This window comes from Olea europaea, chromosome 2, assembly GCF_002742605.1.
Source record: "Olea europaea var. sylvestris chromosome 2, O_europaea_v1, whole genome shotgun sequence".
In the NCBI taxonomy this organism is placed as follows: domain Eukaryota; kingdom Viridiplantae; phylum Streptophyta; class Magnoliopsida; order Lamiales; family Oleaceae; genus Olea; species Olea europaea.
The window spans coordinates 27,402,988-27,426,309 of record NC_036238.1 but is presented as its reverse complement, the minus strand read 5'-3'; the positions used below and the strand labels follow the sequence as shown (position 1 = coordinate 27,426,309).

Below are 23,322 nucleotides of genomic sequence, written 5' to 3'. Positions count from 1 at the left end.
TTGCAATTTATATTGTACATACATTTACTCGACTCGATACATGCTCGTTAACACATTGAAATACGACATGTAAGCTCGAAATTCATGCTGAGTTGGTTGTTTTGATGGAAGAGGAGGATCAAATATATTTACGTGAATTACATGTTCCACCTACTGAAAACGATCCAGTGTTTGAGTCCATTCCAGATAGAAATAGGGTATGTTTATTTAAGATCATTATTTATTCTGACCTATAATATTCATGTGTGGATTATTAATATTAATTGTCTTCTCTGTGTATGAGCGTCATCCAGTAGAACAACGAGCACTTCCACTTAGGAGATCTCCTTCGCCTCCACCGATGAGATCTCCGTCGCCTCCACCGATGAGATCACCTCTACCGCCATTATCACATTCTCTGAGGAGATCTCCGTCTCTCGTACCCACCTACCTCCCACATGGATCGCTTGCATCCAGTTAGACACGTCATTCAGATGATTTCTTTGCACACATGACTGGTATTATTAGAGAGGAGCTGGGAACGATGCGACGTGATTTTATGACAGAGGTAGTAGCACTACGAGAGGAGATAGGGGTGCTGCGACGAGATTTTACGACAGAGGTAGTAGCACTACAAGATGAGATTGGAGTGTTGCGACGAGATATAGGAGACCTTCATACTGAGGTTGCAACACTTCGAGGCAATGTAGCAGGCTTTCGCGGTTCTAACAGTAGACATGACAGAGGGAGTGTCAGGGAAACTGGTGTTCCTCGAGACTAGTGGGCAATGGCCGCATGAATCGATGAGTTTTTTTATTTGGTGTCGGAGGTCGGGAGGGGCTGGAGGTGCCGGAGGAGGTCGGGATGGCCGAGGTGGAGGTGCCAGAAGAGGCCGAGATAGAGGGAGTGGAGGGAGGGACAAGGGTGTAGAAGGGGATAACCGAGAAGGTAGCGGAGGGGACACCAGAGGTGGTAGTAGAGGGGAATGAGGGGGTTGCGGAGGACGAGAGGATGCCAGAGATGACGGATGGCGATGTAGTATTCGTGTCGAAGGGGGCGATGGAGGCGCCGAAGGGTAAGAAGCGTGCTAATGACGTGCCAGAGCTGATAGTCGGTAAGAGATTGAGATTGCCGTCATAGTACATCGTTTCCCCATACACGGCCGAGGCGAAGAGAAGGGGGGTTGTGGATGGGACGTTCCCCAATCTTTTTCGCGATGTCGACCCGGTCAGACAGAAGGCGTTCGATGATTGGTTCAAATCCTTTAAGTCCAAGTAAGTATTTTATGATTTTGCTACTCTTTTTTTTGTATTTTTCGTAACTTTTTTTCATTTTTCAGAGATAGCTATACCATCGGCTATATGACCGTGCCCAACGCTAAAAAGTGGTTCGAAGATGTACTGAAGACCTCAGCTTGGCTCACCGATGATGTAAGTTTTTTGAGTTTCCGTTTGTTATGTTTATAGAAGTTGTTGGTTTATTTACTTAAACGGCTCTATCTTTTTTGTTGGTGTTTTTTTATTTCAGCATATCAACTTGGCTATGGAATTGTTACGCGATCGAGCTCGGAGATACCCGAGATCTTATGACAGTCCTACTCGAGTTATCCTAAACTCTGAGTTTATTCGTGTCGTAGATATTGAGCATCACGAGCTCCTAAGCAAGGGGAATGAATATATTCTGTCTGAGTGCATGTTGAAGTGGGCGATTGGGCTATAGCTAAGGTGCGGAAAGCCGTGGATGGATTGTACAGATACGTACATTCCAATATACGTGCCAAATAAAGATAATTAATGAAAGAAATACTTAAATGAAAACTCGAAGCAAGTGCTGTTATTTTTATTCAAATAAATAATCGAAATAATTAATTAAATATGAAATAATTAATTTTTTACTTAACCAATTAATATAATTAAGTAAAGAAATACCTAACCAATTATACATAACCAATTAAATATTTAACTGCTGCAATATATCAATTATTAAATCGCAATATTTAAATCAATCATTTTTTTAATTTAAATATACTGTTAAAAATAGTAATTAAACAATGTGATAAATATTACATCCGATTTAAATTGAGAAAATAAAAAAAATCTTACAAATAGAGAATACATATGATTTATATAGATACTACACATTTGTCGGTTAATTGTTTAGTGAGATCTGACTTGTACAAAATCGACGTGTATGTCTTGTAGCGCTGCACCTCCCGCACTTACGCAGTTGTGGAAACTTTTCTGTAGATGGTATTCTAGACGTCTGTCTACATCTAGGAGTACGCGGTGGAACTTCAGGTGGCAACAAATTATTAAGTGCTACAATATAATCTGGAACTTTCAACTCAACTTCATTTGATAGAGGAAATATAGTTTCGGTATACGCTGCTCTCCAAAAATCAACCATGTAATAATGACTGCATAAGCTGTATGGTGGAAATCCTCTATGCATAGTCACTGCGACAGCATGCGCACATGGCAAACTCTCTAACGGAAATTGTCTACATGTGCGGGTATTGTCATTCAAGTCTACAATGTATCCAACATTACGCCTGCATTTCACAGAGAAGCAAAATTGATCTAGTGGTTCCACAAATAGAGCTTTTGCCACTTTCAGAGTTTTGAATAGTCGATCTTTTTGCGCCGAAGCTAGCACACTCGTGCAATTCTGGGATTCCTCACGTCGATCATAAAACCATTGTTGCAACTTGCTACGAATATGTTCAATCATTGCGAGAATTGGTAACTCTCGATCCTTCTTGAATAATGCATTGAGCGACTTCGCATTATTCAACGTCATCATATTGTATCGACATCCTGAAAAATGTGACCGTGCCCAATGTTCGACCCCTATATCTGATAGATATTACCATGCACTTTCTGATTGATGTTCTATTTCGCCCACGAACTTCATAAACTCTTCAAAGCCATAAATTTCTGTAGCTCTTCTAAACAATGCAACGATGTCACTGCCCCGGTGCCTAGTCTTCAGGTTGCTCTGAATGTAATACATGCAATAACCATGATGTGCTTCCGAAAAAACTTTAGCTATACCATTTATTATTGACTGCCCCCGGTCAGTCACAAATGCAAGGTTCTCGATGTCCTCAATTACTTCTCTCAGCTTCGTGAAGAACCAACACATTGCTAGATCAATCTCTCCATCGACAATGCCAAATGCAAGAGGGTAAATTTGGATATTAGCATCTTGACATGTAGCAATAATCAACTTCCCTTCATATCTAACTTTTAGGGCTGTACAATCAACTAGAATTAGAGGTCGCATCGCATTTCGAAAACCTCTAATGCATTGTCCAAGAGCCATAAAAAAATACTTGAAGCAATTTTACCCATTAGTTTCAATAAAAAACGCCGAGTCAGAATTAATTCTCACCATGTTGTAGCAATACCTGGTCAATTTGGCATAACTCTCTGTCGAACCCATTAATCTTTTAATGCACATTCTTTAACCTTCCAAACCTTCTAGTAACTCATAACCACCCCATACTCCTGACGGATGTCGTTGATGATATCTGTAGGTCTGTAAATCGTCCATGGGTCCTGAAACTTGTACATTATCTGTCAACCAATAAATCATGATCGAGCTCGCCTATGATCATTTTGACGAATACCCACTTCACAAGTATGTTCCTGCACATACTTGCGAACTATAAAGAACTCATTTGTGTCAATCTTTGTGCTCTCAAACGCCAACTGTAATTGTTGTCCACACAAATAATTGTGTATGTAGACTTGTTTGATTTTTTTACCTTAAACTCAAAATTATGTTTCATTGCAATTCGGCGCACAGCTTCTTGCAAATCTCTTTTAGTGTCAAACAATTGATCGACATGTAAATCTTCATGATCAAGAATTACACGCGAACAATTAGAAGACCTGTACTCGACCCAACATGTGAACTCCCACCAGACTCGTGTCTCTGTCTGGATAAAGCAATCAAATCCTGATTTGTAAATGACCTTTCATCCTCATTGTCTTGAACTTCCTCGTAAATCTTTTGTATAACGGTGACATCATAGCGAGTAGCAACTGTCCCGGGAATAACCATATCATCCTCACGAGCAATTTCAACAGTATCCCAAAAATCATTCTCGTTACGATTCTCTCCATCGAAAACTTCATGTTCACCCTTGGGGATATTTTTCTTCAACTAAGTTACGCAAATAGGAGTCGTCTTTCGACCTTGGTTCAATTGAATTAGATGCTCTATTTGCACTTCAGAAGTAACTTTCAAAGGTGGAATCGAAATTGTTGAATGCTTTTGAAATAAAAATCTCAATTCCATATCGTATTGAGAGAGATCGACGTTAAGCATGTTTTATATTTCATTGTACATTTTTGTAAACGATGTATTTTTTGTTATCGAAATAGCAGCAACCCCTTCTCCTTCACTCGTCCATTTCCATTGACCATTTTCTTTCCTTTGAAATTCTTCGAAATAACAGATTGGGACACATGCTTTTACCATATTTGCATTACGAATTAAAAATTATCAGCAACATCATAGTAATCATAAAAAACGTACTCAAGCTTGTTGTTCTGGAAGTGTTCCATAGTTTTTTACTCTACAGAACACAATTAGTGACAAAAAAAGAATCAGTGCAATTAAAACGAAACTCAACATTTTTAGATGCAATTAGAAGAATTTGAATGAAAATCACAATCTTTTCAGGTAATCTGAAATCCAATGCCGCTAAAATAGCAAAATATTCTTTAGATTTCCTGGGGGGGGGAGGAACCATGATCAATTGGTGGGTGGGGGGGGGGGGGGGGGGGGGGGGGGAGGAACCATGATCAAATAATATTTATTCGATTTTTTATTTAAGTCTTTTTTCAATTAATTATATTAATTGTTTCCATATTTAATTATTTTAATTATCTTAAAATGGATATTATTTATTTCATATTTAATTACTCTTTTTCAATTATTTATTTGAAACGTATATTTAATTACTAAACATATAAAATTTAAGTAAAAAAGAAAAAAATTAAAATTCTATTTAATTTATCTTTAAATATTTCGTTAATTATCTTAATATATATATTATTTATTTCATATTTAATTACATTTTTAACATAAAAATTAAAATAAATTCAGAAAATAAAAATAAAAAAAATTTGGGCCCATTGGCAGATCCGGACTCGGCCAAATGGTCCGGGTCCGAACCATATGGTCTGTAACGGACCATATCATGGGTCCGTTACGGACCAATAATAGCGTCTTCGTCTACCATTTTCGTCTTTGTCCGTTACAAACTGTTTGGAGTTTCGGCGTCAGATTGGTGCAGGCCTGAATTTCGGTTCTAATATTATTTTCTCTACCATTTAAAAAAATATACGACTTCAATAAAAATAAAATTAAATATTAGAAAAAGATACTTACCAAATTAAAGTACTGAAATTCAACGAAATATTTTTGTTGAGGTTGATAACTGATAAGTTTATGAAATTTTGAGGTTGAAGTGGATGAAAAATGAAAGAGTTTTTATCGTTTTAGAGTAAACTGATGAAAAGAGTAACTTCGTTTTCAAATCTCAATTGAGAGGTGTTTGGATTTTAATTTGTAACTTAAGGATATTTTTGTCTTTTTAACAGATTTCTATTTTTGTAATTGTATAACTCATTTAAGGGTATTTTTATCTTTTATACAAGAATAGGCTTTTGTGGTGAATGTCAAATTTTTTTGGTTAAAGTGGAAAATTGATTGTTTGACATGGCCAAACTTAAAAGTACCCCCTCTTTTACATCTCAATTTCTCTCCAGCAACATCATTTTTTTTTTTTTTTTTACTTCCAGCAGCATCTCAGTTTTTCTTTCAGCATCATCATCAGAATAACTATTCTCCATTTAAACACTCACAGGAAGGAAAAAAAGGCATGATGTGTATATCATAGAGAATGAAAATTACATAATACCTTGGAAGGACCACGCGTGTTGCCTCAATTTCCTTGGCATTTCCTTGGCATACTCCGCCGCAACCTCATTCAGAAACCCCGCCTCAACTGCTATTTCGAATTCAACCTGTATACACCATCAAATTTCAAAATTTATCCACAAATTCTGGGTAGACTGGTGGGGGTTGGGGCTGCAACTTGCTGTTTGCATTATTTGAATGAGCATGCTTGGGAAGTTTTTCATCTGTAATGGATATAATCACTGGGCTATTCCCGCATTATCCAATAAGTAAAAATATTTTTATAATTTATTTGATAACGTGACAGTGATTACTCAAGAAAAACTTAAGATTTTAGATGAAATAGTTCAATGTTGAAGGTAAAACATTGAAGCCAATAAAATTGCATGAGTTGAAGGTTATGATGGATAACCTGTTGTGCTTCAGCCAATATTTGAATCCCTTCAATCTCTGCACAGTTTGAATATTTATCCTGCGTCTGTTTAATTGCCTTTTTGATGTCTCTCATTTTCTCAATATCTGCAACTTTGTAAGAATGTTCACATGCTTTTCGGTATATAATCTTATTTCTTATGAACATCTATTTGCGACAAATCAACGAATTTGTATCTTGCAATTTTCTACTTTGAACTGTAGTGGATGAGGACTGATGTATAATTGCAAGAACAATGATCTTGTCATCGGGCCTAAGTGAAAGGACAGCTTCTCTCAAGGTTTCGAAGCCAAGTTCTTCCGAAGCATTTTGGATAATTAGCATCCTCTTTGTAGACATTTTTTTTCGCTGGATTTAAATGAATTTCACCTTCAGTAACATGGAAAAACGACGTTTCAAATGGAAATGAAATGAAGATATTGTTTCTCGTGTTAAAGTAATAAGTTAATTAGGTTAAGGGTAGTTTAGTCTTATTATATTTCCTTAGTTTTGCACTATAAAAACCATTATAATCTTACATTATGCAACTAAGTTTGGAGGCTGCTATCGATTCGTTTTCTCTCTTTCTCCTCCATTCTTCATCTTTGGTTTGTTGTTTTCTACATGGTATCAGAGCGAGTTTGATTTTGGGTTAAACTTGCACGGTGTCATTCTCCACCGAGCGGCACAAAACTTATTAGGTTAACCGACTCTGTCATATGGCCGGCTGGGATGAAATCAACTGTTCTGTGCCATCCTATAAAAAGAGTTTAAATAAAGGTCCTAGTTTGAAGGCAGAGGGTGATGATCTTTTATATAGGAAAATAGTTTTTGGATTGATACATTAATGGTTAAAATTGATCGGTAGAAAAAAAAGGTGTTCTTCAAAGACGGAAATTGTCTCCTGGATACTGGGAAAGGATATTCTGATAACTAAGGCATGGGGGAGGAAAAGAGAGGAGGGGAGCAGTGGGATTGGTGGCAGGCCGAGGTTAAATTTGCAACCAAGGACAATGCCCGTGGGTGAGGGGCAGAAAGGTGAGAATGGGGTGAAGTCAAAGGGTAATAACCCATTCGGAGAGGCAAGGCCAAGTGAAGATGTTTTTAAAGAGAAGGAACAAGATTGGAAGGAAATTGAGGAGAAGCTCGAGACTACGAAGATTAAAGAGGTTGGAACTGGATCCCCTGATAGCTAGGCAGCTGGAGAAGATGAAGTTGGATAGATTGGGCCAGTTGATTTAATTGGGCAAAAGTTATTTTGGTTGGGTTGGACCTGTATTTTTATTGTGTGGTTATTGGGCTATGAAGAGTTTGGTTCTTGCTTATGGGGCTATAGACAGAGGGTTGTGCTGCAGTATTTTATTTTTTTTTGGGCCGCTTCATTAAGAATTTTGAAAGCATAGTGAATGAGCTGAATTTTCGGTTAAATTTGTTTGGACAGCAATTTGGTTTCTATGATTGGTTTGGGTTGCTTATGGCGTATTAGACAGCTTATTGGGTCGGTTAATTAATGTTGGACCTAGTTTGGATTGGAAATTTGTTTCGGTGTTGATCCACTATATCTGGAATTTGGCATTTGTCGAGCTTGAATTTGAAATTTGTGCCCAATTCGTGGGATTGAAAATTTCGATTGATGCTTGGTTCACGGGATTTGGAAATTTCGTTTGTTTGCCCAGTTTATGGGATTAGAAATTTCGTTTGTCCAGTCTATCTGGAGTTTGGAATTTGGCATAGTCAGTTCTTAGAATTGATATGTCAAGTTCATTTGGAATTTGAAATTTGCATCCGTTTGGTTTAACTGAGATTGTGTGGTTTCGTTGGTTATTTGCAGTGGGTTTAGCTGAGATTGTGTGGTTTCGTTGGTTATCTGCGGTTCGGCATCATTTCCCTACCTTTCGTTGCTCTCCGTCGTTGCAGCTTAGACTTTGCCACGAAGTCAAATTCGATTTATCATTTACTCTTTTTGTTGGTCAAACTCTCGTTACTCCTTGTCGTAGCATCGTGAGTTTGAGGGGATATTAAAGTAATAAGTTAATTAGGTTAAGGGTAGTTTAGTCTTATTATATTTCCTTAGTTTTGCACTATATAAATCATTGTAATCTTCCATTATGCAACTAAGTTTGGAGGCTGCTATCGATTCGTTTTCTCTCTTTCTCCTCTATTCTTCATATTTGGTTTGTTGTTTTCTACATCTCGAAACATGGACAAGTGGGGGTGTTTTAACTTCGCCGGATGCACTTCGGAAAAAAAATTGCTAAGTGTGACGAGTAAGATGGGCAAGGCTCTTTCAAATCAAACAATACGTATTATATCACTGCTCGTGCAAAGAGGTTGAGCTATTACAGAAACACATGGCTCACAGAAGCTGCAAACTAGTCTTGTTCTTAAAAAAATTGACGTCTCTACAAGAATTTTTTTTGTCAATAATTAACAAGCACGACATGCGATGTTAGAATTAGATAGTTTAAGCAATAAAACAATCATAATTCAGGAATAACGCGAGTTTTTATGAAAGATTTCACGGGGTGGCGAAAACTGCAGTGACCAAACTGTAGCCCAGAAATGTACCTGAGAGAGCTGCAATTGTGAAAGAGTAGGATCCTGTTTATTGAACCTCACTCAAGTCGATAGAACATATATTTTTTATTAATTTCTAAATTGTTTGACAACATTAATTTCTTCTAAAAAATTTTGGAAATTTGTAACATGGGACAAGCTCATTTACCTTGTAAAGATTATAACAAAGAAAAAAGTCCTTGATATAAGTGAAGAGATTGGTTTCTTGATGTGATCAGCTGAAGACAAATTCTTTAGATTAATTATCATTATTTTCTTGTAGAGGCTACATATTAATATTAGTTTTGCTGCTTAGTAAATGTCTTGAGGGATGAATTCTTGGATTCTTTAGTCATTTTCAGTAAAGCCTTCATTTACTAATCATAATTTTTATCCGTCCTGCATTTCATGAATTTGTTTGAACCCAACATTGCTTTGATTTGAACTTTTCATAACGAACAAAAGATGACAGAAGAAAGAAACGTTTTACGAAAACAATCCTTTTTAGAAAATCAACAGCAGTGTTTTTGGATATTTTCTGTAAAAAATACAGTTGTTTCTTTTCATATCCGTAGAGTCCAAGTGTGTAGCCCATGTATTCTTTTACCACGAAGCTTCTCCTTTAGTACGGAGTTCGCATTTTCAGAAATTTTTTCATCATGATGGTTAAGTGTGTATGAAAATAAATAGATTAGACGCTGAAGTTTCTTGTAACTCCTTTTAATTTAGTATTCCAATTTGCCTTGTGCTCTTCCTGCTGGTGTGAAGTTTCTTCTAGTTTATATTTTCTGTTTAATTTTTTATAAAATAAATGAGTTAGAATAAGGAACTTAAATGCATTTGATGGGTATTTTCTTCGCAAAAACTTCGAAATATCACAGCCTACCCAAAACCAAGGTTAATAGTCTAAAGCATAAGGTTTGCTATATGTCTGATACTGTGAATAGGTTGATTTGCTCCAGCCTTGGAACTGATCGCTGCCTCAGAACAGCAGTTTTGAACAAAAAGAAGTCAGTACAACATGATCAGAATATTTGAACACTATTGCTTACATCCGGCTTACATTCGACTACCTAACTGTCGCAGCCATCAGTTCAGATTCAGTAGGAGAGAAGTCTTCAGCACCACAATGGTTAACTATGCATTCCAGGTCCTTCACCAGCTGAAGTAAATTCATCCAAGAAAATAAATAATCGGTAAGTAAAATGCAAAAGTTTCAGAGAGTTAATGCTCATTCTTCTCTCGAGTTTGGTTGAAGAGGAATATCACCTTATTTATCGAGGGTCGACTATTGGGATCCCAGCTAAGGCATTTATCTGTAACACGAACCATCCAATATAGCTGGTAAAGATCAACACTATCCTGTACTACGGGATCAATCAATTCCATGTACTTCTTCTTTCTCAAGGATGGTCTTGCCTGCCAAGAAATGAGATTATTAGTTGTCTGATTTCGAACAATTGACTACAAAATAAGAATGTTGAAGCCATTACCCATCTCAAGAAGCTTTGGCCATCGGTATCTTCAATCGTCTTTCGACCAGTGATCAGCTCGAGAAGGACAACCCCAAAGGAATATACATCTGCTTTGCTCAAGTCTATCCCAGTTCCTTCATATTCTGGTGGCAAGTATTCGAAAGTCTTTAGCACCCTAGTTTCCGAAGACAGATCAATGTCTTCGTATTGACTTCTAGCAAGCCCAAAATACGACAGCTGGTCCATTACAGAGAATAGTGGCATAAGAGACATTAATTTTGCTTAAAAAGCAATTCAATGCAATCCAGAATAGGATTAACAAATTAAATTTACCAGTGGATGGTAATCATGTGTAATGAGGATGTTACTTGGCCTCACACTTCCATAACTCTGTTTTCCATGTAAATATTCCAAACCTTTAGCTGCTCCATGAGCTATTTTTATTCTTCTTTCCCACGTGAATTCCCTCCTTTTGTCTGCATAAACAAGTACTGAATAAACGTGTTCGTTCTTTAACATCCTAAGCGCTTAAATGAGGTGGTTCAATAATGCCTTTACCAGATAGATGTTTGTTCAGAGATCCATTGCAGACAAATTCATAGATTAGTAACCTATGCGTTCCTTTTGCAAATGATCCTAAGAGCACGGCCACATTTTCGTGTCTGAAGTTTCCAAGGATCTGAACCTCTGTCTTAAAGTCATTTTCTTTAATGGTTTTCAAAGGGTGTTCTCTTATCGTAATTAGCTGTAGATCATTTAATTGACCTCTATAGGTTCGCTTCCCTCGAATAGGTAACAAATTTTTCTCAGAAAAGCCATTTGTTGCCAAATGCAGCTCAGCATAAGTGAAGTCTCTTGTTTGTCCACCAATCCTTGGCCTTCTGTTCATGCACACTGAACAAACAGAATTTTCAAATATCTCTTCTTCTTGTTCGTCTGCACATCAAAATGGATAAACTTTCCGCTCATGAATTCTCTAAAGTATATATGAAACGGTATGGACCTTATTCACTTACAAGTTTCTGTGTTAAAATGTGTGCCTAAGGACAATCCACTAACTTCAGCAGCCTCGAATCCTCTCACGGTCTCAACGCTACTATCAGTTTTCATCCTATATATTGCACAAGATAGGTTGTCCATGAAATATTTCTTATTTTTCTTGAGGTCCCTGTGGAAATCAGATTGGAACAAACCAAGTATGAGTTGAATTTGAAACAAATTACCTAAAAACTCACTGAAAATTACAGTGTACCTTGGAAGGATCACATGTGTAGCTCCATAGCTTTTGGCATATTCCACGGCGACCTCTTTTAGCGACCCCGCCTCGACTGCTATGTCAAAATCAACCTACATGTACATAAATAAAATTTCATAATTTAGAGAGAAGCACAAATCTCGGACCTGTGAATGGAGATATTTGATTAATATGTGATCGATGGAACACTAAATGTTGAAAAGTTATATTCATGTTATAGCACTAATAACCTTTTGTGTTTCAGCCTGCCTCCGAATCCTTGCAATATGTGAACATCTTGAATATTCATCTATCATCTGTTGAACTTCTTGTTTGATGTCTTCTTTTTTCTTATTAATCGTTACACTCGAATGCAACCTGCCTTTAAATCGTATAGAAAACCAACAACCTATTCAGAAAACAGCACCAACAAACAAAATCCAAGAAGTTTATGTAAATTTTGAAAGCAATTATTTTTAAGAAATCCAAGAATTAGTACCAATTCCACAACGTGGAGGATAAAATCTGTTGACAGTCCTGAAAGCTGGTATAATTCCAAGAAGCTTGACTTTGGCGCCAGGCGTAAGTGACAAGCTGAGCATGGCTTCTCTAATGGAAACGGTACGTAGTTCTATTGATGCATCTTGTATAATTAGCACCTTCTGATTGTTTGTACACATTGGTTACTGCTAGATGTTGAATTGCACCTTCAGAAACAGAAGATTAATGATTCAACACGGATTTTACACATGAAATCTAAAAAACTTCAAAAAATTAACTATTCTGCCATATCCCATGCACACTTTTATCATTTTGTTTTGGATTTTCAAGTTTATTTAGCTATGATGAACCGAACATAGTGGCTAAAAGAATTCACGCAGCTGACTACTTCATATTGTTTATTACTAATAATTTCAATTCAAATAGTGGCAAAAAGAAAAGATACTTGGCTGCATAGAAACATTTTTCTACTATTTCGGCCAAAAAAGCTTCAGATGTATGTTCTTAGCAAGCAGAAAAAGCTAATAATCAAAGAACTAGGCAATCTATAAACATCTCTATAAAACTTTACTTTATATTCATAACCAAAGATAATATAGTACCCAAAATTCAAATAAAATGATTTTAAAGGGACAAAATGCAATCAAAAGAATATGAAATTCAAGCCAGAAAATACCTATCAATTTGGAAAGAGTTGGGTTTTGAATATTGAGGTTCTCTCAAGCTTGTTTGGACAAATATTTTGAATCTTCTATGAAGATTTTTTTGTTGATTTCTATGTTATCTTTCTTGTCTAAATTTGTTTAAAAAGTTCAGCAGTTTGTAATATGGACAAGCCCAAACTTTGGGTAGTGAATAAAACTAAGAAGAAATTCCATCATAAACGAATGCATTGGTAAGTCGATACGCTTTCTACTGTAATTTCTATGAGTGTTGTTTGGTCCTGTTTCTTTCTGCTTTGCTTCGAGTTGAATTTTCCCTTTTTATTTTCTAGTTGGGGCAAACATATTTTGTTGCTACTTGGTAACTGTCTCGAGGGATGGATTCTTGTAATCTTTTTGTCCTTTTCAATAGTTCCTCATTAGTAATGGACGCAGAAAATGTATATAACTATTAAGGCCAAGGAGCTATGAACGATTCTTATTCGACCAAGTTCTAGGTTCTAGGTTGCATCATGCTTATTAACCAATAGTTGAGAAACAACATAGGGATAACGTCAACATATATGAACACGTGTCTCAGGACAGGTTCGCTGCCCTAACTAGCCAACTATATTAAGTCTCTGCTTGATAAAATTAAAATCAAATTTTATCAGATTTTGACAGAAATATGAATTCCATAAAATGTATTATTAAAATTAATTGTTTAACTTAAACTTAGATTTTAATCAATTTTTTTTTGGCGATACCAAACAAGGGCTGAATAAGAGAAACGTGACAAAATTTAACTTGTATTCTTCCGAATCCATCATACGAACATGTCATTATTTTTTGCGGTAAGTCAAGAAAGTTGATGAGCAAGTTCCTATGGACGTGTCTAATGCATAGGACTAAGCCACACTACATAACGACGACCAACATTTTAACTTTTTCTTTTCCTTACTACTGCACAATGCTTTCAAACCCAACACCACCATCGGCACGAGAGTCTTTAAGGACAAAATATTGAGTGCTTTCCGTAGGCTAAGCTAATCTACGAGTACCCTACCGCTACTACAGTAATGAACAATTCGAGACAGATAAAACCACCAATTTGCATTGAAATAACTAAAAGGATTAGGTGTTTGCATACATAGCAATGGGAAATATGCCACGTCTAGCGACAATGGTATTACAAAATTAATTAGCTCATCCACCAGCTAATCAAAGCTTAAATCCACTATATTCCAAGCGGAGTTAGATACTTGGGAATCAACGTTCACCAGCTGCTGCCACCGGCCCATCCATCATTACCAGATTGTGATTGTCCGGAACTCTTTTTGCTGCCACCCCATCCGGATTTACCACCACCTGCATCATCAACATCATCTGAACCACCGCCGCCGCTTCCCTGCCCCCAGCCGCCACCAGAGTTGCCCCAGTCACTGCCTCCGCTTCCACCACCACTTCCAGCCCCCCAGCTACCAGGGAAAGCTTCCCGGCCTGGTGAATTCTGAACTTTTGCTCCAGGAAAACTACTCCATCCGCCACCATCATCACCATCCTTAGAACCCCACTTCTGTGATCCATGGTCCGAATCCTGCCTGTCATTGCCTCTGCCACCTCGGCCACGCCCACGCCCACGGCCTCGGCCGCGCCCACCATCACGCCCACCATATGGTCTAGGTGCTCCACTTGGATGCCCATCCTGATTGCCACCATTTCTGTAGTCACCTCTCCCTGTAACCAAACAAAACTAGACAGATTAAAACATGGAAGGACAAAATTAGAAAAAACTCAGGTCACCAACAAAACGAAGATAGGATACTCAGTAAAACTGAAACTAGAAATAAACCCAAGAATCTTTCAACAACTGCAGGTCATGTCACGCTTTATGAACCACACCTCTAGAAATCTGTCTCAACCTCCAACCCCATCCCTTAAACAGTACTGCCTTCTCGGCCTCTCCACCCCACAAAACACAGGCCACCTCTCTCGCAATTAAAACCCACCCCAAGTCAGTCATCCAGACATATCTCAACCCTCAAACCAATAGGTTCCTGTCAATTGTTAGTTCCTTAGGCACAGGTTATCAACCTAGCTAGAGAAGAAAAACAAAATATACAATTTAAAAGTTAATAAAAATATATAAAAAATCAACTCAATATTTTATTTTCAGAGAAACTAATATATAAGATAGGTCCCATATGGCAAGGAGTTAAGACATTATCCATAAGAAATCTTTGCAGCGGTGAAGTTGTAAAAGTGGGTTCTTCCTTTCCACAGAACTTATCAACCAAAACCACATCCCACTCTTGTGGGTGAAGGATTGGGGATGAAGTTTACTTGTGGGACTTAATTAACATTTTCAATAGACTGTTTGTATAGAAGGTGGAGAGGGGCAGAAGGGAAAATGTGAAAACCCATCAAATTTACTAGTCTTGTCCACATCAAGAGCCAATTAAAAAGTAAGCTACAAAGCAAAGTATGCAAAGAGTTCTTGCAACAGCAAGTTTAGCGTTAACGTAGTAAAAGTAAAGTTGTAAGTTAGCAAACATAACATCTGAAGGCAGACTCACACAACCAATCACTCAAAGGATGCGTGAAATGAAAAAAAAACCTTACAATAGTTGCATTGAATATCATGTGTACATAGTGCTGCAAGCATAAATAAGTTCTTCTAGCATTACCTCCCGAAGTTCTATCTCTGTCTGAAGACTGGCCTCCTCTCCATCCACCATCATTCCCTGAACCACCCCAACCACTGCCAAACCCCGATGAGCCCCCAGTTGCAGGACTTCTAATTGGCACCATAGCAGCAACTGATCGAATAGATGGCGAATCATGTGGATCATCAATGTGTCTCTGAAAATATGCTACAACGCGATCAATGTCCTCAAACATTCTTTTTCGGAACTTAAATCCCTTCGGATAAATACCTATGTACTCATGATGTGGATTTGAACTACGTATATAAGTCAGTATGAATGTGCCAGGATGTTCATGGGATATCCCAAAGCAATACACAATCCTCATTGGGTACTCCGATTTCTCAATCCTTAGGAACTCATCAACTTCTGCTTTATTGCCCTTCTTGAACTTGCGGTAGTTTAGCATTGCCTTCAAATGGGATACTAATGGATCCACGTAACGATCCATTACCTGAATCAAGAACAAAAAACCATGATCTTTCAGATTTGTAAAGAAAACGTAGAAAACAAAGTTAATCAAATAGGAAGTATAAAACACAATTTAGAACCTGTGGTGAAGATTCTACATCATACCTCAGGATTTAATAATGTTGGAAAAAGTAGATTTCTAACAAGTGGATTAAGTTGAGAAAATGCACCCGTTCTAGAAGTAATTAAATTAACGAGTGAAAAGATATGAAGACGAGATAATATCAAACAAGTGGAAAAAAGAAAGTCTAGACCAAGGAATACCCTGAACCTTTATTCCAGCCTAGGTATTTCACCAAACTAAAACTTGAAAAATGAAATAAAGAGAGAAGGAAGCGTTTGTTTTCTTTCCATGCTTCAGAAATACAGCAAAAATGATTGAATTTATATTGACAGAGGTAGATTTCTAACAAGTACACTGAGAACAAAATCTGTCTGTAGGAAGTATCCAATTTACAAGTGACCACATTATCAAAATAAAAGTAAAAATGTCTTAAACCAAGCATTACGCAGATCATTCTTTTTTCCTAGTTATTTTCACCAAACTAAAACTTGAAAAGTGCATCAAAAAAGGAGAGAAAAGTTTGCTATCTTTCCAAGCTTCTGTAATATGGAATAATCAGCTATAACGATAGAAAAATATGCTAATACTCATACATAGACATGGCAGAACTATATTGAGAAACATTTCTAAAGCATGGCAATATATCTAGCAGTTGGCAGCATTCTGGCATATCTTCTAATCAATACTGGCTAGATTGCATTACCCCAGAGACATCAGCAATTCTCAGTAATGAAACACTTGAGAAACTTACCTCATCTAAATCTTCAAATGTATCCTCTCCAATTTTCAGTGTCTTCCCTATTCGAAGCAAGCTTGTTATATCCTTGTGATCCTTTCCACCTTCAACAATGTCCTTGTGAGCATAAACATCATCATAAACTTTAAGAGTTAAAGTCAAAAATGAAGGTCCCCGAGAACTTGGACGTATAACACTTTCACCAGGCTCCTTGTCAGACAGTAACTGTACCAAAAAAACAACAACAAAACAGAGGTGGTAATTAGAACATAATTACATAAACAAAAACCCAGAGGTGCTAATTATATCACAACTTATGAATATCTTAACTCTAATAGGAAAATTTCACACTGCATCCTACCTAAAATCACACGTTATAGCTTTAAGTCACAGAAATGTAATAGATTCTTATGTTAAAGCGTTTCTGCAATAAATGGAAGGGCATACTTCTATGAAATTTTATGAGGGGATCACCTCAATGTGAGCAATCACTTTCTACTGAAAAAGAGTACCTAAATAAGTCGAATCCTACAAATGAAACATGTAATCAAGAAACATAAACATGCGACTTCAGACATCCCCTAATCGATGCACACACGTTACCTAGTGTTATGCGCATGTTACCTGTACATCACGTTACCATATACTCCTGCAAATACAACTCCACTACATAATATGCCAAGATGTGTATTTATGCATATGTAGCACAAACACAAAAGGTCGTTTCTTGAAAGAATCTAACAGTAGTAACAACCTCCATTGCTTCATCAGCAGTAATATTCTGAAAACGTGGATGAACTATCATCCTAGGCTTGAAATGCTTCTTAGCAAGCTCCTTCTCTTTACGAGATTTTTCCTGCTGACTCTGCAAGCCGCTGCGCTCTTCATGATAATACGGATCCATGTTTTGATGATTCTGGAAGCGGTTATTTCTCATTTCACTCTCTTTACATGTTAAAAAAACCTGACATCGATTTTTCTGAATTGATTTGATTATGCAACTTAAAATATCGCCTTCACGCAGCTTGTCAGTCAGCTCATCAATATCCTTCCAATCATCCGTGTAGTCTTCCTTATTAAGCAAACCTGTCAATCCAGATTCAAGGATACAAGTTGCTTTCTGTGCTAGAACTCTGCGAACTGTTGCCTGCACAATTCTTCCTTCAGACAATGTTTCTTCTGTCTCTCCAGAAATCATGAAAAACTCATCATCTTGAGTTGGTTCTACATATGGTCTGCGCCAATCTTGAAAGCCTTCCATCAACTCCAATCTTATATCATTAAGGGTTTCTTTTTTGTTCAGACGGTTCTTCTGTTCAGCATATTCGTTGATATCAACTGACCTTAATAGATTTGGCTTTTCTCTAACATGCTCAATTGCCATTTCTAGCATTTCTTCATCATCATTTGCATCATCATTGCCATCCTCCCTATAAATATCTTTGGCCAACTCTTGTGCAAGGCCATAGGACTCTGGATGTATCCTCGTGTCATCCAACAAATCAATAAATTGACTACTGCTAGAAGTCAATCCACTGCGTCGGACTCGCAGGAATCCAACTGCATTGACAAACACCTTTTTACCAAGACCATGAGCTGTCAGTAGGTCTTTTCTAGTAAAAATTGCTCCTGCTCTTACTAAAGACCTCTGCAGAGATGCTGCTTTTCTAGGTCCAAGCCCAGCAATAAACTGCAGAGGAGCAAACAGCCATTCATGACTAGCAGCCAAATTGATATCAAGACCCACTCGGTTTGTTACATCCACCATAACTTCTTCCACCATCCCATATTTCTCATCAGGAGTAAGAAAGCTCTCCAGAGGATTAATTTTCCAGGATAATATCTCCCTTCCTGGTCCACATAATGTCGCAACCATCGCTAATGGGTTTTGAAGATAGCGCCCAAGAACCACAGCTCGCCTGACAATACCTAAACATGAAGGAGAAGATAAGTATTCTCAACAGTATTACATAAATAACTCATTCAGAATATAAAGTACCAGCTTGTCCAGGAAGCTGATCTGCGGAGATGCGGGAATTTTCGTACAGATGTGGAAGAGACTCATCACCATATACAATGTTTAGATTATCCATCTCATGACCAACATCTCTAGGATTATCTTCCACCATCTTGAAGATGATCTGATAATAAAGGAGGAGATGAAACCATCAAAAATCATCTAAATTTCATTAAAAAAAAAAAAAAAACACTAGCAATTATGGAATTTTTCCTTTATGTATACCTCATAAATATCCTCCTTCAGCCGAGTACAAGACAAGTTCACAGCTCCAAGGACAACAACATGCGGTTGGTGGTCCATCATAAACTTCTGAACCCGCTGCTGATCATTTTTCTTACGTTGCTGATCATTAACATTTTGACCACGAAGACTGAGCGATCCCGCGTACAGAACATCCAAAACTTCTCCAGATGAATCCAACATCACAAAAGTTGTTGCTGGCTTCCCAGGGCCCCAACAGCAAGCCATAACCCTGGGTGCAGCTTCCTCATCAGAATTAGCATCATTTTCTTTTCGTTGATATGGTGACACAGAAACTTTGTCCCACAAAAGCTTTCCATAATCCCAGAGCAACCAGTTTTTAGCTCTACTAATCAACAGGGATCTTGCTTCCTTCTCCATTGAAGGTAGAAGAAAATTAGAAAACACGTCTTTAAGGATCAGTTTCCTCTGCTCATTCCACAATTGAGCAGATTTACTCACACCATCACTCAGATAATAATCGTTAGAGTCACTTATTAACTTATCAAGGATTGGTTCCAGTAGCTTAATGGTAACTTTCAGGAGCTTTTCCTCTTCAGCCTTTTGAATTAGAAGCCACTGTGCATCCTCAAATCTTGAAAGCGGCTTGTCCCGCAACCACTTCACTCCAGCAAACTGGTGGAAAGAATCAATTGCCACATTTCCATCAGGTGTAGGGCTTGTTGACACCACAGCATTATCCATAAAGATACTACGAACATGCTTGCGTACACAAGGTTCACAGCTAATCTCAACAGCAGCCTGGTAAGTGAAGTTAAAAATTAATACATATACCGAAGAATGAAGATCCTCTTAGAATCATGCAAATTATGGTAAATATCAGATATTTATCAGCATACCATGTGCCTAGCACCTCTGAGCACAGCCTGGGGAGTCTCAAACATCGCACAGGTGAAACTAGAAGCCATTTCTTCTGGTGTTTCCTTTGCATCCTCCAATTCATCCATTCTCTGCAATGAAATTTAAAATCCCTCTCAATCTCCCAGTTCAGAACAAGAGCGGTCAGAAGTAAAAACAAACCTACCATTTTTTCCAGAGATATCTGCAAGCCAAACTGCTCAGAACTATAGCCGAACTTACTCGCAACCTCCCATAAGCCAGCCTTACTGCAAATGCTATACTGTGATTTCCTCTTTGGCCTCTTGAACTGTCCTTCATCTGCACCAGCCTCACCCGCAGGGAAGTGCAAATTAAATTTTGAATCAACATCGTCAACCTCTCTTTCAGAATCAGCTGCCTTAAGCGACTTTGTAATTGAATCAAAAAGCTGCCTGTTCAAATTAAGCCGCGTCTCATCATAAACTCTGCGTGACTCTTCATCAAAGCGCTTGTTGTAGTATGTCTCAAGGGCACTCTTCCTTTTCTGAAGAAGAAGCCACTTTTTATCCAAGTCCAGGATTGTCCAAAGAACCTGCAGCACGCCACTCCATAACATATCTAAATAAACTTCTCAGGTACAAAAGAAGTTCAACATTTGAAATCTAATGCGCATGTCAAATTTCTGTTATCTACCTTGTGCCACCTTATTCTAGGTTTTTGGTTAGGATCATTTAAGCTCTCAATGTCAGTTTCGGGGTGATCTGGATCCTTCAATAGGCTCAAAATCTCCTCCTTCCGGTACATAGCAATAAATGGAACCTAATGATAGATCATATTAAATTATTACTCAAACTTTAGAGTTCATCTGCACATAGCGAAATAAGCACCGCTTATAAAAGAAACCTACATCTAACTTCTGTACATGCATTAATTCCAGAAATCTTGCAATGTCATCCTTGATCACTGATAGCTCATTCAGCTCCTCTGTTCCTGTGCCTCTCTTGTTAAACAGAGGCACAGCACCGGAGACGAGCTGACTATATATCCAGTCTCTCTCTTCTGCAATACTCAACTCATCTGTCGGTGGAGGACCAGTACTTTCCTCAGAAATCTATGAGGAACAGGTGAAGCATTATAATCATGATAGCAATATTGAAAACCAAGTAGATTAGCATTCTTCAGAAACATTGAAAACCTGCATTCTTTCAGGGATGTCTATTTCCCTAATCTGGTCATCCTTTTCAGTCATGTACTTCTCAGATAGAATAACAGGTTCAAATTCATCTACAAGCCTCCTTTCACCAGATCCTTCGTACCTTCCCCTCATTGCTAAACTTTGCAAGCGACGATTCAGAACTTCATTAACATCACCAAATATGTCATGCGCTTCCTGAAGAGCCGATGAAGAGATCCCAGGGGTTTGCCTAATCTTTTTGGGCTTCTTCCTTCTGTATTACAAATAGTTTAGAGAATCAACACATAAAGCTTTATCTCGTAGTGGTCCAAGTTGTAAGATGTACCTGAATGGAACTCCATGCTCATCGACTTCTTCTTCGTCAACAATAAAATCAGCCATCTCATCCTCTTCCCCGATGTCTGCATCCTCTTCTTCAAGCTGTTCATCCTCCTCAGCAATATCCTCAAGTGGTTGTCCTAGATTATTACAAACATAACAGAAATTGTTAGCAAACAGAAGATACTAACAATAAATGAAATTTTGAATGAAATTTACCCTCATCATCACCAAACAAGCTGCGTTTGAGCTTCTCCTCTGCTGAACGCCCTCCCTTTCCACTTCCGATAAACTCTTCTTCATCAGAAAACCCAGAGGTGTCTTCCCCTGTATCCCTCCGAGCTTTTTTCAGACGCTTAAACTTCTTGCTCTCCTAATCATTTAACCCCCCAAAAAAAAAATAATAATAATTAATAAATTACAGTTTTGATGGAACCACCAACCCTAAATTTCACACAGAGCACCAAAGAATGCACAAATAAAACGTACCAGTTTTGGCCGAGGAACAGAGATATTGCTTTCCTGAAGAAGCTCGTAGTCGTCCTCGTCAAGCACATATTCTGACTCCCTATTATTGTGCGATCAATGTTTATCACGTCATATTCACACTTCAGTTATTTCACTGCAAACATAGACGAGAACAAAAAAATAAAAATAAAAAATGACCCAATATATGAATAAATAACCTTTTCTTTCTTTTCTTCTTCTTCTGCCTCTGCTCGCCACTGTCAGCTCTATCTTCTTCCTCCTCTTCCCCTTCTTCCTCGACATCATCCACTATAAACCCATCTTTCTCGTATTCATCCCGCCCGTCTTCTGCTCAGAAAAAACAACACGAAAAATATTGTTCATCTCTTGTAAATTTTCCAGAACAGATGTTAAAATAGCACAACACAGAATAAAACCTTGATGAAATTAAACCAGCTATAATTTCAACTAAAGTAACATAAAAGATGATAATAGGCATACTTCCAGAAGCTAATAGACGGGGAAAACACTTAAAAAAAATTGCAAATTTAATAATGAACGAGAGACCCATATAATGACTTGATCCAAATTGCAATTTCCAGCTAAGATCGAAGCCTAATATGCAAATATAGGCCCCCAAACCACACATTCAACCACAATAAAGGGAAAAATTAATACAATGTAAATATATATTTCGAAAGAAAAGGGCAAAATCATGGCATCTGTACCATCTTCTTCATCTTCCTCGTCATCGTCATCACGGCCATCCAGTCGGTCTCTATCAGGTTCATTATCTCTCTCTTCTTCGTACACTTCAACATCATCTGCGTTCACCGCAAATACAACTATTACACATGATTTCCTATGTTCGAACAAAAAATCAAGAGTTTCTTGCATTTTCAACACCGAAATAAGATTATTCGTGCAACGAGTTTACCTTCGTCGTCGGAGATCACAGTTTTCCCAGCCATTCCCGTAAACTGATCAAATTGAACAACTTAGGGCAAAACCAAAACCCTAGAAACACATATACAATTCACAAGTAATCACACACACACTCAGCGTGTGAAATTTTTGAGTTGAAACCCTAATTCAGAGGGTTCTCTAAAACTCCCCACCCACTGCAAATAGAGAAGTGTGATTTGTACGCAATATTTTTCGTCCGTTTGGAGTATTCATTTATCCAAGTTAAAAGGAGGTCTACTAGTAAATGAATCTAATTTTAGTATACAAAATGCCATTTTTTTATTTTGTTTATATCAAACAAATATTATTCCACGTATCATTCTATTAATATTAAAAAAATAATTATGTCAAACAAATATTCTTTCACACATCATGTCATAGCATTAAAAAATAATAATAATTTTATTAAATATAAACTGTTATGAGCAAAAAAAAAAATTTCACATATAAGCTTTAAAAAAATAAACTCTCCGCACAATGCGAAAAGATGACAAATCTTGTGCGGAGTAAAAAAAGAAGAAAAAACTATCCGCATAGTGTGGAGAGATGGCAAACCATGTGTGAAGA

General features: G+C 37.6%; 3 protein-coding genes across 3 annotated transcripts; all 3 read right to left on the bottom strand.

The window, feature by feature from the left end:
* Positions 1 to 1,891: 1,891 nt before the first annotated feature.
* Positions 1,892 to 3,123, bottom strand: LOC111374787. Its single transcript, XM_022997524.1, has 3 exons — positions 2,849 to 3,123; positions 2,189 to 2,689; positions 1,892 to 1,907 (listed from the first exon to the last, which is right to left on the bottom strand). Exons 1-3 carry the CDS (start codon positions 3,121 to 3,123, stop codon positions 1,892 to 1,894), a joined length of 792 nt encoding a protein of 263 aa, XP_022853292.1.
* A 6,657-nt stretch (positions 3,124 to 9,780) lies between these two features.
* LOC111374778 (probable serine/threonine-protein kinase PBL28) lies at positions 9,781 to 12,270 on the bottom strand. The gene is made up of 9 exons (XM_022997518.1): positions 12,090 to 12,270; positions 11,842 to 11,999; positions 11,609 to 11,703; positions 11,373 to 11,524; positions 10,915 to 11,292; positions 10,690 to 10,832; positions 10,375 to 10,593; positions 10,151 to 10,300; positions 9,781 to 10,043 (listed from the first exon to the last, which is right to left on the bottom strand). The coding sequence occupies exons 1-9, from the start codon at positions 12,268 to 12,270 to the stop codon at positions 9,951 to 9,953; spliced, it is 1,569 nt and encodes a 522-aa protein (XP_022853286.1). The 3' UTR covers positions 9,781 to 9,950.
* A 1,554-nt stretch (positions 12,271 to 13,824) lies between these two features.
* On the bottom strand, positions 13,825 to 22,970 carry LOC111369178 (transcription elongation factor SPT6 homolog). The gene is made up of 17 exons (XM_022990656.1): positions 22,727 to 22,970; positions 22,518 to 22,613; positions 22,008 to 22,137; positions 21,811 to 21,889; positions 21,541 to 21,694; positions 21,329 to 21,461; positions 21,004 to 21,256; positions 20,716 to 20,919; positions 20,502 to 20,627; positions 20,014 to 20,400; positions 19,829 to 19,939; positions 18,951 to 19,730; positions 18,708 to 18,849; positions 17,463 to 18,637; positions 16,724 to 16,933; positions 15,420 to 15,891; positions 13,825 to 14,469 (listed from the first exon to the last, which is right to left on the bottom strand). Exons 1-17 carry the CDS (start codon positions 22,758 to 22,760, stop codon positions 14,009 to 14,011), a joined length of 4,947 nt encoding a protein of 1,648 aa, XP_022846424.1. The 5' UTR covers positions 22,761 to 22,970; the 3' UTR covers positions 13,825 to 14,008.
* Positions 22,971 to 23,322: the final 352 nt, after the last annotated feature.

Excerpts from the sequence above, each read along its gene's own strand:
- LOC111374778 (XM_022997518.1), bottom strand. The coding sequence starts at position 12,270 with ATGTGTACAAACAATCAGAAGGTGCTAATTATACAAGATGCATCAATA. Across the intron at positions 12,000-12,089 it reads TCCTCCACGTTGTGGAATTG|GTTGTTGGTTTTCTATACGA; the intron begins GTACTAATTCTT and ends TTTTCTGAATAG. Across the intron at positions 11,525-11,608 it reads ACACATGTGATCCTTCCAAG|GGACCTCAAGAAAAATAAGA; the intron begins GTACACTGTAAT and ends TGATTTCCACAG.
- LOC111369178 (XM_022990656.1), bottom strand. The coding sequence starts at position 22,760 with ATGGCTGGGAAAACTGTGATCTCCGACGACGAAG. Across the intron at positions 20,628-20,715 it reads TGCATGTACAGAAGTTAGAT|GTTCCATTTATTGCTATGTA; the intron begins GTAGGTTTCTTT and ends ATCTATCATTAG. Across the intron at positions 19,940-20,013 it reads AGATATCTCTGGAAAAAATG|AGAATGGATGAATTGGAGGA; the intron begins GTAGGTTTGTTT and ends ATTTCATTGCAG.
- LOC111374787 (XM_022997524.1), bottom strand. The coding sequence starts at position 3,123 with ATGTGTTGGTTCTTCACGAAGCTGAGAGAAGTAATTGAGGACATCGAG. Across the intron at positions 2,690-2,848 it reads CATCAATCAGAAAGTGCATG|CAAGTTGCAACAATGGTTTT; the intron begins GTAATATCTATC and ends ACATATTCGTAG.